Source organism: Haliotis asinina, chromosome 4 (genome assembly GCF_037392515.1).
Source record: "Haliotis asinina isolate JCU_RB_2024 chromosome 4, JCU_Hal_asi_v2, whole genome shotgun sequence".
Taxonomy (NCBI): Eukaryota; Metazoa; Mollusca; class Gastropoda; order Lepetellida; family Haliotidae; genus Haliotis; species Haliotis asinina.
In genome coordinates, this window is record NC_090283.1 from 54925770 (window position 1) to 54941415 (window position 15646).

Here is a 15646-nt window from a genome sequence, read left to right on the forward strand (position 1 = left end):
CAGATGAGCTTAAATCCAACACGCTATTCGTCCTTTCACTTACATCTCAAGAACCACCATTTATATACCAGTCATACCGTTCTTTACTTTTGTAGTGAAATCCACGCCAGGGCACAACTGTTTAGATCACACTACAACCATTTAGAAATGACAGGACCCTACTGTCTTCCACCGGAAGCGAAACAAAGGGAAGTAACTCTAACTTACTCTTAACGGGTAAAGTATAATACCCATTAAAAGTTTAGACTCAACTAAGACACTGTGAGATGTAAGATGTGTGTATATATGGTCACAAGAACGATGAATTTCATAGCCTTTGTTCAAGATGAAAGTTCAAATCCACACGCAGTGCTTCAAACTTTCCGGGCCCATAACGGCTATAAGATAATTAACTTGTCACAATTAACAAAAACACACTACCATAACAATATACCGAGTACCTGTGAAGGTCCCGGGGGTAGAATAGGCCTTCAGCAACCCATGCTTGCCATAAAAGGTGACTATGCTTGTCGTAAGAGGCGACTAACGGGATCGGGTGGTCAGACTAGCTGACTTGGTTGACACATGTCATCGGTTCCCCATTGCGCAGATCGATGCTCATGTTGTTGATCACTGGATTGTCTGGTCCAGACTCGATTATTTACAGACCGTCGCCATATAGCTGGAATATTGCTAAGTGCGACGTAAAACTAAACTCACTCACCCACTCACTCATATACCGAGTTGATTTCCCTTTTCAACCTTTCCCATGTACACTCCAAGTTGGAAAGGGTTCACAACAACGCATTCTCATCAAATACCCTTTGTTCATAATATGTGTCACTCGGAAGTACCGTATTCTTACTAGTCCTGTGACTTGGAATATTTCCCAGTGCAGTTTATGCAGCAAGTTAAACATGCTTGTTTATCACATCTGAATAAAGCCTTCCAGTTAAAGTGTCCGGTCGTTATGTTGTAGACCCGGGTTAGATTGTTCCCCACGTGGGTACAATGAGTGAAGCCTATTTGTTGTGTCCCCGCCGTGGTATTGCTGGAATATTGCTAAAAGTGACGTAAGATCATACTCACTCACTCAGTCACGTCTGAATGAGTCTTCGGAAATGGACGACACGCCTTGAAAAACGCATGCATTAAAAGGATAACAACGCAAACAACTGGAATTGTTTCGCGAACAGGTCCATTCAGTGGAAGCAGATCCAGACATTCCACAGTAGTATTACCCGGAATATTTCTGAGTGCAGCTTTAAGCAACAAAATCCAGCATACTTGTAGACTATATCTGCAGGGGCCAGTGAGGTAGCCTAACAGTTAAAACTTCCGCTCGTCATTCTCAAGAATTTGGTTCGATTATTTCCCATATGGCTGCAATGAGTGAAGCCCATTTCTGGTGTCTGCAGCCCTGACATTGCTGAAATACTGCTAAAAGCGGTGTAAGGCCATACTCACTCACTCACCCATATCTGAATGAGATTTTACTTTAGAAACGAGCAGCATGCCTTGAAAAACGCATGCATTTAAACGACGTAAAAGTGTGAACAATAAGAATTGTTTCAGGAATGTAAACATTCATTCGACAATGATGTTTTCAGTTTTAATTATATTAAGAGGAAACAAATCTTTGCCGAGTTCATTAAATGTAGCTTGCTGCAAGTGAGTGGAACTCCGAGTTTAGAGTTACTATTCATGATCACTGGAGAAGTTTCCAATGTGAGAGTTACTTTCTCGAAGGCCCCATGCGCCATAGGCCTATCATAGGAAGGCTAACCGGGTGAGTTATTACAGTTTAAGACCTGACATTCACCAGCTAAATAACAAGTTATTAAGAAATGTGGCAAGCATACTTTTAAGAATGAATGAGTGAGTGACTGAGTTAAAATTTAGAGTCACATACATTAAAGGCACACATTTTCTACGATTAAAAAGGGTTAACTTTAAATTTACTTTAAATGTATTTGGACTTACGTACCCTCTCAGGAATACCTTTTAGGAAAAACGACTACAGTGCACAGATGTAATGCCATGTGTCAATGGTTTGGGGAATGAAAAGTCATTTTAGTTATAGTACCTACATTGGTTAATTGGCACGACTCAAAGTAATTGACCAACGTCATTAATAGATTGGATAGAATATGTGACAATACACTTTCTGCATACCAACCAACCACCAAAACACCGATTCAAGAACAGAGAAAGACGTGGTTTTGGACTAACGGTGGAGAGTCTTTTACTACAAACCACTTTCGTAATTTTCAACATCTTGGTAGTATTGCTTTTCTATGGCCATAAATTTATTTTAGTACTGCAGAATTCTGTGATTCCGTTTGGATATGATCTCGTTTCAGATGTAGTTCCCATGTTCTTCAAATAGAAAAGGGTGGGAATTTAGGGATACCACGGGAAAAACGATTGTGTAAATATTGTACTTATCAAGAGGTAGAAGATGAATATCATTTTTTGCTTGTTTGTCCATTGTATGCAAATATCAGAAAAGAATTATTTATACATAAAGAAATATTTCTACTTGAAACCCCGAGTAGATCAATTCTGTACCCTCAAGACATCACAAAATCAAACAGTCACAAGATACCTTGCATTGTTTATATACCATGCAATGAATATGAGATCCTCTGTACCACAGATGTGACATTACTTACTATATGTGTATGTATATTGCACCCTCTGATACTGATATAAAATGTACTAAAGGCCTATGGCCTCTTCAGTACTGTACTTGATTGATCAAGATGATGTTATGATGGATGTTAAACAATGGCTTCAGGCCATTATGGCCTTTATATGGCCTTTATAATTTTGCTACAGCACACAGAAAACCAGTGCCCGTCAGCATAAGCCAAGGCCATTTGATATAAACATAGAGGAAGCGTGTTCGATGTCAAATTCGTTAATTAGTTGCAGTGGTATTTGTACAATTGTGACTTTACATTACACAAAGGCTTTAACTAATTGATATTTGATTGCATCAATGTGGTTTTGTTTTACCCGACCATCAAGTGACTGACATCATGAGCATCGCTAAACCAGAATTTGTTTCGTTGGCCTCTTGCTAAAGCCATGATAGAAATGTTCTTCAACTACTTTCAGCAACAAGTGGATTGGGTGACTGGCTTGATGATGTGGCCTATTTTCGATTCCTCGAAGCCTAAAGTTGAAAGGCTTCTCACATTGTCAACATAACGTAAGCATTCGATCTGTTTATCTGAAGGTTGTCATGACTACCAAGAACGAAATATCGTGTTTTAAGACATGATGGAAATTTATTTTACATTGTCTGTCCACAACTGTAGAGTGAGAGCAAACATTCTTTTTTTTTTTTTTTGCTTCCTGTGATGATTCTTTCTACGTAACAACCAGCGGATATCATTGTAGGTAGCTTCTATTTCTACACTGTATGATGATGCTCTGTAACGAAAGGTCAACCAGGCTTGAACTGAAGAACCACAATGACGTAGGTCAGCAGTGTTCCAGAGAGCTGAAGACAAACCAGAAACAGGATATAGAGTTGAACCTTGGAGTTGAGATGATCGTGTACAGTACATGATAAATACTTTGCACTGGTGTTGTCGGATGGAAGTAAAACCACAAATTAAACTGTTAGAAACTCTAATCGGTATCAAAGTCAGCATATCTCTTCATTTCTTCTACACATTGTTTGATGAGACATTTGTGTCATTGGAATAGACGCAATGGAATCCCTCAACTAAGGATTAAATCAACAACATCTGCACTTACCATCAGGATGGTGGAGCTGTCCACAGTGAAGAGACTGTACACGGTATACCCTATTTTTGTGGATGTTATTCTTGTAACAAAAAGGTTCACCTGGAAGAAAAATAACGAACGGACATGTATCTAGTGTCTAATTGCAGGCGCCTGGCAACCAACATTAACGTTATATGTGAATTGTGGCCTGTACGTGACAAAGAAATGTAATGTCAGTCTGAGTGCTTGAATGCCGGTATATGCATGTACGGTATATTTATATATGTTATTCTTGTAACGAAAATGTTAATTTGAAAGAGAAATAATGAATAGGAATGTGTTGAGTTTCAGGGGTCAGACAATAAACACTAACGTTTTACGTAAATTGTGGCATTGAAAGGTGCTGTCATTGGAGCAGGAGATGCCTACAATTTGATAACGTGTAGTGGCATCCCATATTTCCAATCAGCCATCCAGATAATCTTCACAGCTTCTTTGACGTGGTGGAGTAGCCTGATGTATAAATCATTCGCTCGTCACTCTAAAGACCTGCGTTCATAAGTACAGTGTGTGACGCGCATTTCTGGTGTCCCCCGCCGTGATACTGGAATATTGGCAATATTGCTGGAATATTGCTGGAATATTGCTGGAGGTGGCGTACAACAATACTCACTCACTCACATCATAGCTACTTTCCTTTGATTAGCACAGCACCGGAGTGCTTGAATTCCCCAATTATGTAAAATGTCCAGCACAGCAGAAATAACGGCATGATCAATTGCATACTATCCAGACAACTGCTCTTATAATCTGGTGAATATTTCCGGGTGATGTTTAATGACTTTGTACGGCAGAGGATGTGTCCTCATCAATGTAGGACGAGAAAAATTGTCTAGCTGTGCATGGAAAAGCTGGCCACGAAACGTGGTTTTGATCCGGTCTGTTTACCAGCTGGCATAGCCTTGGCATATCCTCAGTATGACTGGATTAGCAAATCAATATCAGAACTACATGTGTACACTCGCCTATTAGCACATTCTATATATGTTCAATACTTTATTGATTACTATAGTCAGGAATGTCGAAGCTTCTTTCTTAGAGTGAATACAATTCAAAACTGGCAATAGATACCAATTACGGGGTTTGCTTCGAAACGACATAATTGTCACACGAATATTCAACTTGGAGTGTATAGAAATGTTGAAGATGGTCAGACTGTACCCAGCTCTCCAGTGAACACTGTCTGTCGTATTCTTAGAGACGTGAATCACGAACATGATATATATTTAACATACTGCACCAATCTCCGTCTAGCAGAGAGGCGTGGTAACATCTTGATTCCATCTCTTTTGCCATAAAGATCTTTCAGGCGCTGCATCTATTCTGTCTCACAGTCGCTTAACCAAACTATCTTCCTTCCATCCAGCCCTGAGTCATATAGCTGGAATATTACTGAGTGCGGCGTAAAACTAAACTCACTCACATACCAGCCTATACTCCTAAATAAAATACGTCTACATTTCAGAATCTCCCATCTCATTAGGGCTTCTTTTCAATTTAAAAGGATTATTTGTTTCTGTCTTAATTACGTCATGTATTCAGACACTAAATATTAGTCTAGCGCTGTATCCTACACCGTTTTGGGAAACATTATCTGAGTATACCGACAATATTCGTCTCATAGTATCAAATATATAAGTTTAAGGACTTACAATTTGTAAATCTTTTTCTGTCCACCTTGAAAAATCAATCTTGAGGAGACACATCAGACCAGAATGAGCCTGTTTTGAGAAACAGAATAGCAACAGACAATACATTTGGAAATTCAACACTGTTTAAAAAATAGAGGTTATCACACGAGAGAACCTACGTTGGTGAGACGTCCTTGTAAGAAATATACAAGTCTGGACCAGATACTTGATTCCCTGACGGCACAATGAAAGATTAGGACAGAAAAAAGAAGCAAGTGGGACAAGAAACCAGTTCCATCCAGCAAAATATATTTGTCAAAATGTAAAACAATTTTGCAGGCAACAAAATGCAACCAGTAGTTTTCATCAGAGAACAGTTATGGTTTTCAGCGTTAGTTATTGGAAGCTGTCGTGGTCGTTTTTACCCGTTAACTGCAACTTCGGGCAACCATGGGTAGAGGTTTGCAATAATAATGTACATCTAAATATGTAATCACCCTGTTTGTGTTTCATTACACCTAACTGCCAGAATGAGGTCATTTGAAAGAATACAACACCTGGACCTGGCGTTAATCAAAACTGGCACTGTAAATTGCTGTCAAAACATCATAACTGTCCTGTATCAGTTCGTAGGTGCAGGAGATGTTGATACAGTGTTCCCAGAAATTATTGAGAAAATCTTTGGGTTTTTTTCTAATGATGCTAAGATTGGAAAAAGGGCTTTCACTATGCACTAAGCATACTAAATAAGGGAGACAACTCTTGAAGGCTTAGAAGGCAGCTCATTACGTCAAGAGTTATCTCCCTTGTCTGAGCAGACGGCTTCCTGTGTTGACATGGTAGAATTTACAGCAAGAGAGAAAAGAAAGCTCATTCTAGATGATTTTGAGAGAGGTGAGGCTGATGCTAAAGTGTTAGCTTGTAGACATGGTATTCCTCTGCCTACAGTATACAGAACTTTGAAGAATATTCAAACAGGAACCGTGATAGAGCACAAAGCAGGGGCAGGTCGGCCTAGGAAATTCAGTGTTGTGGATCGCCGAAGACTTGGGCAGATTGTGAGTAGGGGCAAATTGAAAAGTGTTGAGAACATCAGAAATGAAATGATTAGCAGAGGAAGTCCTCAGGTATGCAGTGAAACAGTTAGGCAGGAATTACAGAGACTTAACTGGGTGAAAAAACGTGGAATTCCCTCGCCGTTGATGAAAGATGCACAAAAGGAAAAACGTTTAAACTGGTGTCGGGCTTATGAAAATCAAGATTGGGATAATGTTTTCTTTTCGGGTGAAAGTTCTGTTTGGCTGTTCCCTAATTGTGTGAAGATTTGGACCAAAGATACTGTCAAACCTATCTACCAGCGACCAAAACATAGCCCTAAGTTTCACATGTAGGGTGGCATATCGGCTCGCGGAGTGTTTTATGTGTTTTCACAGGAAACTTGACAAAAGAAAGTTACCTTGACATTCTAAATGGTCACCTTCTTCCGACAGCACAAACATTGTATGAAGATGATTGGATTTTCCAGCATGATAATGACCTAAAACACACTGCCCGCTACACAAAACAGTGGTTGTCGGGCGAAAATGTTCAAGTTTTAGACTGGCCCAGCTACAGCCCACACCTAAACCCAAATGAGAATGTGTGGGGAGTCATGAAGGACAGAATAAACCAAAAGGGACTGAGAAATATTGAAGATATGATGGCCGAGATTGGGATACCCTGTCACACGATTACCTACAAACTTTGATGGGTAGTGTGCCTAGGCGTATTCAGGCATGCATTGCTGAGCGAGGAGGTCTAACAAAGTACTAAAACAAGACTGAGACTGTAAAAGGATGATGTTTTAACATGTTTATGTAAGTAAAACGCCAGAAGTTAATAAACGTAATGAGTTACATGACGCAACATGATTCTCAATAATTTCTGGGAATACTATAGATGCTTGGTTATGCTAAGGTACAAAATCACTCCTCACAAAGAAAGGTGATTTGACAGATTCTAAGAACGCTCGCCCCATTAAATATCTGAATCCACTACGACATGTTTCTAAGGGCGTCTTACGGATCGTGTGCCATCATAATCTGCCTTTACTGATGTTATGGAACGGAAGGAATCCAGAAAGATTTGTCGGATTTGTAAGAATCATTTGTTGGTTTAGAAAGGGGGCCATGATGAAACAAAACCTTACCCCCGTTACCTGTCAACAGGACAGACAGAGAACGGAGATTGTTATGTACCAATTCCTCACGAATGGGGTTTGATATCACTGGTATGTTCTGACAACCATGAACACGTCTTTATTCTACTCAAGTCGTCCATGAATTTCTTTTCTACTTAAACTGAGACGTTAGCAGGTGATTTCAGAAGAGATACGTTTAAGGACAAGTTTTGTAATTTGTTCCTGTGTTGTTGCTAAATCCTTTCAGAAGATAAATAGTTTGATCAATTTCTGGGATTCACTGGAATTCAACATAGGCAAATTTAGTTTAAAACCGACGATGTCAAAACAAATTATTTATCGATATTATAAACCAATTAGTAGTGAGAAGCTTATATTTTCAAGGAGCCGTTCGAATGTAGCTCGATCGTGGGTCGCAATGCGATTATATCTCGTGGGCTTCTTTGCTGTCGCCCCAGATACGAGAAATGACACAAGATGGATTACTAGTATATTATTATTTAAAGGGGGAGTTACGTCATGCGCGAAATAAATATAAACAATAATAATATAACATACTTAACAAAATGTACTCACTCGTTTTTTTTTAAATTAAACTTGTGACATTTTACATGTCTTCGTGTTAATCTCAATTACTGCAACACCACTGGAATTACAATAACAATGAATGAATTCCATTCCATGCTACCCTCTCCCCCTTTTGGAATCTTACATAGACCGGTCCAATCAAAGATTACAACATGGATTTGATCGTGTACTTACAGACGCAGGCTAGAGACAATCCCCTGAATATTTTTTTAAGGAAAAACGTCAGACAGAATACAAATGTACAAGAATTCAATGCTGACCTCTGCAATAAAGACAACGCCATTAATAGTTACGTCTATCGTTTGCTGCATGTGTATATCCTAAGCTGTTAAAAATATAATAATGTCCCGTCGGGCACAATAAAGACATGAGTGTTCATTTGGAGGATGAGATAGTAGATGAGGTAGGACAAAAACACATGTAGACATCAGAAAAAAAAACGTTCCTAAGATCAGAAATAATCATATTAACGGAATCCAAGAAATACATAAAAAAAAAACCCCGAAAGCTTTACCTTAATGTTCAAAACCACAGATGTCAATGTCAGAGCGGCAACAATCGTCAACGAGACCAAAATAGATTCTATCAACATTATGTGGTCTTCTCTCATTAAGTCATTCTGTATGAAGCCATACAGCATCAGGCAGACAACGGGAATCGAGGCTACGTAGCAGGAACCGGTCATGTGTTTGAAAATGTCATTAGCCGTTTCTACAAGACCACAGATGTCTTCAAACTGTCTACGGATCCTGTCAATGGCATTTGTTGATGGCACATCTCCGCCTTTAGTGCCAAATGTGTGTTTTATAACAGCATGCAACCGGGAATATTCCTTAGAGATACAAAAGGTACAGATCATGAAGAACCCTAAGACGGCATTCACCTGAAGTATCAAAAGCCACAGGTAAATAAAGTGTGCTAGTTTGAAAGTAAGACGGTAGTCCTCTTGAATATATCCCAAAGGTATGAGATATAATGCTTGGTCATTTACACTATCAAATATTGTCAGATACACAGTGAACAAGTTGAAAATACCGATTGATAAAACCAGACACATCAGTACTTTAACCACTCGTCTGATTTTAGCATTGTCAATGGCTGAGCCATAAGTCTCACGGTAGCAATCAAATTCCTTGAAAAGGTTGGGCAGGTGTTTGTTGAAGCTGAAACACGTAGCACTGGAATAGTAAACACTAGTCATGTGAAACCCACAGTAAGACAGCAGAGTGATCCATTTGCCCACAGTATCGATGTCACGGGTGAAGAAAATGAAACGAACGGATGCCAAGCCTACCCACACGTAGAAGCAGACACTGTATGCAATGCTTAAGGCATTGGAAGCCTTCCCTCTTTGCAGTGGCATGTGCATCCCTGTACAATTAAGAAGTTTCATCAGCGGCTTGAAACACCATTCCATATCGGCACTTGCGATGCCCTCAACTGTTCCAGGATTGTCCACTGATACAGACATTTTCGTCTTGAACTCGTGCAAGAATGACCGAGGTGTATTTGTATCGGCAGTCAGGTGGCTATTAAGGCAACTTATTGGTTATCTGACCACTGTGGAGGCATATGCTAGGAAACAAAAGAGATGCATGTAAAAGTAGAAAGTTAAATGCATTTGGTGTGTAATAACCAGTGGCTAATGGGAAAACGTACTTGACAAAACATGTATTACCGCACGAAATATCAGTGTTGACATGTCAAAACAGCCATGTCACTCGCTGTTTGTTTTCGCTCGTTATCATGGCGTTATAAACCCATGCAGATCAATGACACAGCTAGCATGTCGCACTGCTAAATGTATGCGTTTGTGCAATGTAATGCACGTTGAGTGCTGACCGTCTTCACCGTCCGTAATGTTATAATGGAGCTCTTATCGATTACCTGTACATTTTACATTATAAATCCACACGTATTGATGTTTTTGAATGCACGTGTCCTTACCGCTTCCAATACAAGTGCTTTGTACGTGCAGGTGTTGCTGGACGTTTACACAAGCGATACTCCCACTAATAAACATGGTTAATTGGTTAATAGACTCCGTGATAAACCTCACTGGGAAATTGAACGTAAGGATTAATTGTGTGAAACTGATAATGGCTCATGAAATTCGAGAAGCATAATTCATGCCGGAGTAAAGTTTCGGCACAGATTTAAACCGTTGCCATGCAAACATATGCATCACTTTGGTTGATATGTGTTTTTGTGGTTCTGGTTTGGTTTGAACCTTTTAGTGGACTCTGTTTTGGCTGATTTTTCTCGTGTCACGACATGCTTTAAGTTGCATATATTTCAGCGAAATAATCAGTGATATGTCAGTTGTGGAAAACATAAGTTTTACCTGTCTGTATTGAATTTGTTTAATTTGATAATGCTGTTGACGGACTGATGGACTGGTGGACATGCATTACTGAGTACCTACATTAATTGATCAGTAGTGTCATTAACTGATGCGCTCGACCTACGTACAGAGCGACCACTGTCATGACGTGTATGAGTATTCCTATAAGCCGTTCGTTATCTGTATAAAGTTTGAATCTTAGTGATGGTTCCTCACCAGTAGTTGTTTTAACCTGTTGCCTTAACTGACGTCCTAAACAGTGACCATTGTCATCGAACGTACCATTACATACACTTCACCTTCGAACCAGTGTAAAACTAAACTCACTAACCCCTGGTGCGTGTCATGTCATTTAGTGTGAAGTAATCGCGGCCACTTCTAAATCGATGATCGCTTCTGAACTGTCTGGTTCAGACTGCTTATAAACTGCCACCATAGAGTTGGAATAATGTTGAATGTGTTAACCAACCAACCAACCAACCAGCCAGCCAACTAACCAGCCAACTAACCAGCCAACCAACTAACCAACCAACCAACTAACCAACCAACCAACTAACCAACCAACCAACCAGCGTATTCCGTAATGATTTCCGATGCTGTAGAAGTTAAATAACTCTTCCCAGGACCGAAAAGTCCTTTTCACTATCGTATAATGAAAATATTGCTACTCTTTCCGGAATTATCCCAAATGCATTTACTACAATCAGAGAGACTCTAACGGTTCATGACCGGGAAGACTAAAATCGTGACACTTCTCGGTTCAGTGAGCGCAGTTTTCGCGTTACTTCCAATGTATATACAAGGGGAGCACTCACTCCTCGAAAAAAACCGGGTCGTTACGCAACCAACGTAGCCATTATGGCAGCAGCATAGATTTTAAGATTGAGCCAGGTTCACTTTCAACACCTGATTAAATTCGTGGTGTCTCCCCGGTAAGACGACATTTGGTATTACAGTCAAAATCCTTTGATGTTTCGCCGAGGTAGACACATGTTGTTTTAATGGATTAGCGAGGTGGGTTATACTGTAAACTGAACTGCTTAGTGAAATCGGTGTTCATTTACATAATATCAACTCACTGGTTGTTGATTGTCACTGATATCAACTCTGATATTGCATTGATATCTCTGTATAGATGGATAAATGTTTTGAGTGAATCGCAAACGCATTGCTGCATCGTGGTCGTCATGGATATGCCTGCATTTCATATGCAGATAAGAACTACATTACAGCTACTTCTACAGCTGACGACGTCAAACGTCATGACCAACATACCGGTGGAGTGAGTGAGTGAGTGAGTTAGTAAGCTTAGTTTTACGCCGCACTCAGCAATATTCCATCTATATGGCGGCGGTCTGTAAATAATCGAGACTGGACCAGACAATCCAGTGATCAACAGCATGAGCATCGATCTGCTCATTGGGGAACCGATGACGTGTGTCAACCAAGTCAGCGAGCCTGACCACCCGATCCCGTTTGTCGCCTCTTACGACAAACACAGTCGCTTTCTATGACAAGCATGGGTTGCTGAAGGCCTATTCTACCCCGGGATCTTCACCGGTTACCTAATCATGGACCATTGCCGGAACCACTACTAGACTACCGGCCCAAGAACCAACAAGCTAATGTGTTTGAAATGGTGTCATTCCTGAGAAACGAGAAACACTGAGTGAAATTAAAATGTGATATGTATTTTTAAGCAGTGTAAATAATGGTCCGTGGAAGTATTTCATTTATTTACAGGTTAATAATTTACCATGAGCTTAAAATCATTCACAACCTCTGTTGTTCTTAGAGGCTGCTGACTTGAAAATCCTTGCATACTCCACTGGTTTGTTGTTTTAAACGTCACAGCTGTACGTCTTCCCAAGAATGAACCGTGCATGCGTAATGCACGTGTTTCACGCGAGCTAACCGTGCGCTACCTGTCTTGTGAGAAACACGCGGTTCATACCGACACAATCTCGTTCTTGACGGCGACCCTTCGTAGCCAAGTTGGTAAAACCGTCAAGTCAGTAAGCGAATGGTTACACTGAGTGTCGTCAATATATGGTGTAACTGAAAGGCGGAAATCTTGCGCGGTGAACCCCATGTCTTGTGGCTGCGTTGCAAACGCTGTGTAAAACCTCATTCGGGATAGAATAGGCCTTCAGCATTCCATGCGTGCCACAAAAAGGAGACTGCTTGTCTTAAGAGGCGACTGGCGGTAATGACTGGTCAGGCTTGCTGAGGTGATTGACACATGTCATTGCATTCCAATTGCGCGGATCGATCACGCTGTCGATCACTGTAGAGCTTAGCCCAGATAATTTACAGACTGTCACCATTTAGTTGGAATATTGTTGTGTGCGGCGTAAAACTAATCTCTCTCACTCACTACCCGGTAGTTAACGAAGGAACTAGCTGGGCTCATTCATATCTCCTAACATCTTGTTACAGTATTGGCCCCGGATATAAATTGAGAGGCTCGGCATTCCTGACATTATTATCACTTCCGTGTATGAACACAGCCTGCAGGAAATCGCATATCGACGAGCTAAAACTAAAGTTGAGTGGTTCTGCTGGTACACGTCGCAGGGATGTGGGGCATGCTAATTGCTGAGGGACGTAGCAGTGAGTGAGTGAGTGAGTGAGTGAGTGAGTGAGTGAGTGAGTGAGTGAGTGAGTGAGTGAGTGAGTGAGTGAGTGAGTGAGTGAGTGAGTGAGTGAGTGAGTGAGTGAGTGAACATTTATCGCCAAGCCGGCAGTATTTCAGCGATGTCGTGCTCAGGGAACATTAAACAAACATGGAGGGTACCTCAACCCGTATACCCCCTTCGTGACCAGTGAACAACTTTTAATATCTATAATAGTTCAATTTCAATTAATTGGCTCAACTACACACACACACATGCTTGTACGCACGCACGCACGCGCGCACACACACACACACACACACTGACACACTGAATTGACATGGATTAACGAACGTTGACTTTATTCTACGGGTCAGACCCGGTCGATGCCCCTTTAAACACTTCTCTTTAGTGAAATTATTAAATAATCCTCGTGATAAAATGAATAGGAAGTACATACCGATAGCAAAGCGTTGAGTTGAGCGCCATCCTATTTCAAAACTAGGAGGTGAATCTGTGGAAATGTTAGGCTAAAATGATTGCGAAGACCAGTCCATGAGTGAGTGAGTGAGTGAGTGAGTGAGTGAGTGAGTGAGTGAGTGAGTGAGTGAGTGAGTGAGTGAGTGAGTGAGTGAGTGAGTGAGTGAGTGAGTGAGTGAGTGAGTGAGTGAGTGAGTGAGTGAACATTTATCGCCAAGCCGGCAGTATTTCAGCGATGTCGTGCTCAGGGAACATTAAACAAACATGGAGGGTACCTCAACCCGTATACCCCCTTCGTGACCAGTGAACAACTTTTAATATCTATAATAGTTCAATTTCAATTAATTGGCTCAACTACACACACACACATGCTTGTACGCACGCACGCACGCGCGCACACACACACACACACACACTGACACACTGAATTGACATGGATTAACGAACGTTGACTTTATTCTACGGGTCAGACCCGGTCGATGCCCCTTTAAACACTTCTCTTTAGTGAAATTATTAAATAATCCTCGTGATAAAATGAATAGGAAGTACATACCGATCGATAGCAAAGCGTTGAGTTGAGCGCCATCCTATTTCAAAACTAGGAGGTGAATCTGTGGAAATGTTAGGCTAAAATGATTGCGAAGACCAGTCCATGAGTGAGTGAGTGAGTGAGTGAGTGAGTGAGTGAGTGAGTGAGTGAGTGAGTGAGTGAGTGAGTGAGTGAGTGAGTGAGTGAGTGAGTGAGTGAGTGAACATTTATCGCCAAGCCGGCAGTATTTCAGCGATGTCGTGCTCAGGGAACATTAAACAAACATGGAGGGTACCTCAACCCGTATACCCCCTTCGTGACCAGTGAACAACTTTTAATATCTATAATAGTTCAATTTCAATTAATTGGCTCAACTACACACACACACATGCTTGTACGCACGCACGCACGCGCGCACACACACACACACTGACACACTGAATTGACATGGATTAACGAACGTTGACTTTATTCTACGGGTCAGACCCGGTCAATGCCCCTTTAAACACTTCTCTTTAGTGAAATTATTAAATAATCCTCGTGATAAAATGAATAGGAAGTACATACCGATAGCAAAGCGTTGAGTTGAGCGCCATCCTATTTCAAAACTAGGAGGTGAATCTGTGGAAATGTTAGGCTAAAATGATTGCGAAGACCAGTCCATGAGTGAGTGAGTTAGTGAGTTCAGTTTTACGCCACAGTCAGCAATATTCCAGCAATCTGTAAATATTCGCCGTCTGTAAACAATCGAGTCTGGACCAGACAATCCAACAACATGAGCATCGATCTGCGCCACTGGAACCGATGACATGTGTCAACCAAGTCAGCAAGCCTGACCACCTGATCCCGTTAGTCGCCTCTTACGACAAGCATAGTCGCCTTTTATGGCAAGCATGTGTTGCTGACGGCCTATTCTACCCCGGGACCTTCACGGGTACCATAAGAGGAGATGGTTCATCATAACTGATTTGGGGATATCATAATCATTTGTGGTTACAGTTCAAGGTGATATTGTTGAAGATATGATGTTGCTGCTTTTTAAAGCAAAATAATTATTCCTTATACAACACTATTAAACTTCAATATTGGCAGTGGTGACCATATAACAGTCATTTCTGATTTTCACTTTTCGAAAGAAGGTAACCTTTTTGAGGAAAACATAACGCATGTTTTCGAAAGTAAAATAAAGTTTTAAAAAGTAAAAGTTGTTTAAAGTAGAAGATAATTTCCATAATGGCTTTGTATTTAAACCAAAAGTACCAAACCAAATTTTGATAGTTTTTCTTTCTGAAAGATTTCCCACGAGACAACCTATATTAACAAGATATACTGAGTGGCAGTTAAGTTTTCTGTTTACAGTATATCTACATCGATTCAAGCTAAAACATCTGCGTTATCTATTTGTGTAAGGAAAATTAATCACTGAGACATCTAGCTCGTGCTGTATGTTATGTATCTGTAAGCATGACCACAACAATTGAAAAAGGGATCACGTACACA

The 15646-nt window shown here is 40.6% G+C and overlaps 1 protein-coding gene across 1 annotated transcript; it reads right to left on the reverse strand.

Annotated features, from left to right (window-relative positions):
- Positions 1-3377: 3377 nt before the first annotated feature.
- LOC137281681 (uncharacterized) lies at positions 3378-9649 on the reverse strand. The gene is made up of 4 exons (XM_067813081.1): positions 8693-9649; positions 5433-5501; positions 3751-3840; positions 3378-3490 (listed from the first exon to the last, which is right to left on the reverse strand). The coding sequence occupies exons 1-4, from the start codon at positions 9647-9649 to the stop codon at positions 3434-3436; spliced, it is 1173 nt and encodes a 390-aa protein (XP_067669182.1). The 3' UTR covers positions 3378-3433.
- Positions 9650-15646: the final 5997 nt, after the last annotated feature.

Bases quoted from the DNA above. Each gene is read 5' to 3' on its own strand.
- LOC137281681 (XM_067813081.1), bottom strand. From the start codon at position 9,649: ATGTCTGTATCAGTGGACAATCCTGGAACAGTTGAGGGCATCGCAAGT. The intron at 5,502-8,692 runs GTAAAGCTTTCG...TTCTCAAAACAG, and splicing joins CTGTGGTTTTGAACATTAAG to GCTCATTCTGGTCTGATGTG. The intron at 3,841-5,432 runs GTAAGTCCTTAA...TTTTTCTTCCAG, and splicing joins CAGAAAAAGATTTACAAATT to GTGAACCTTTTTGTTACAAG.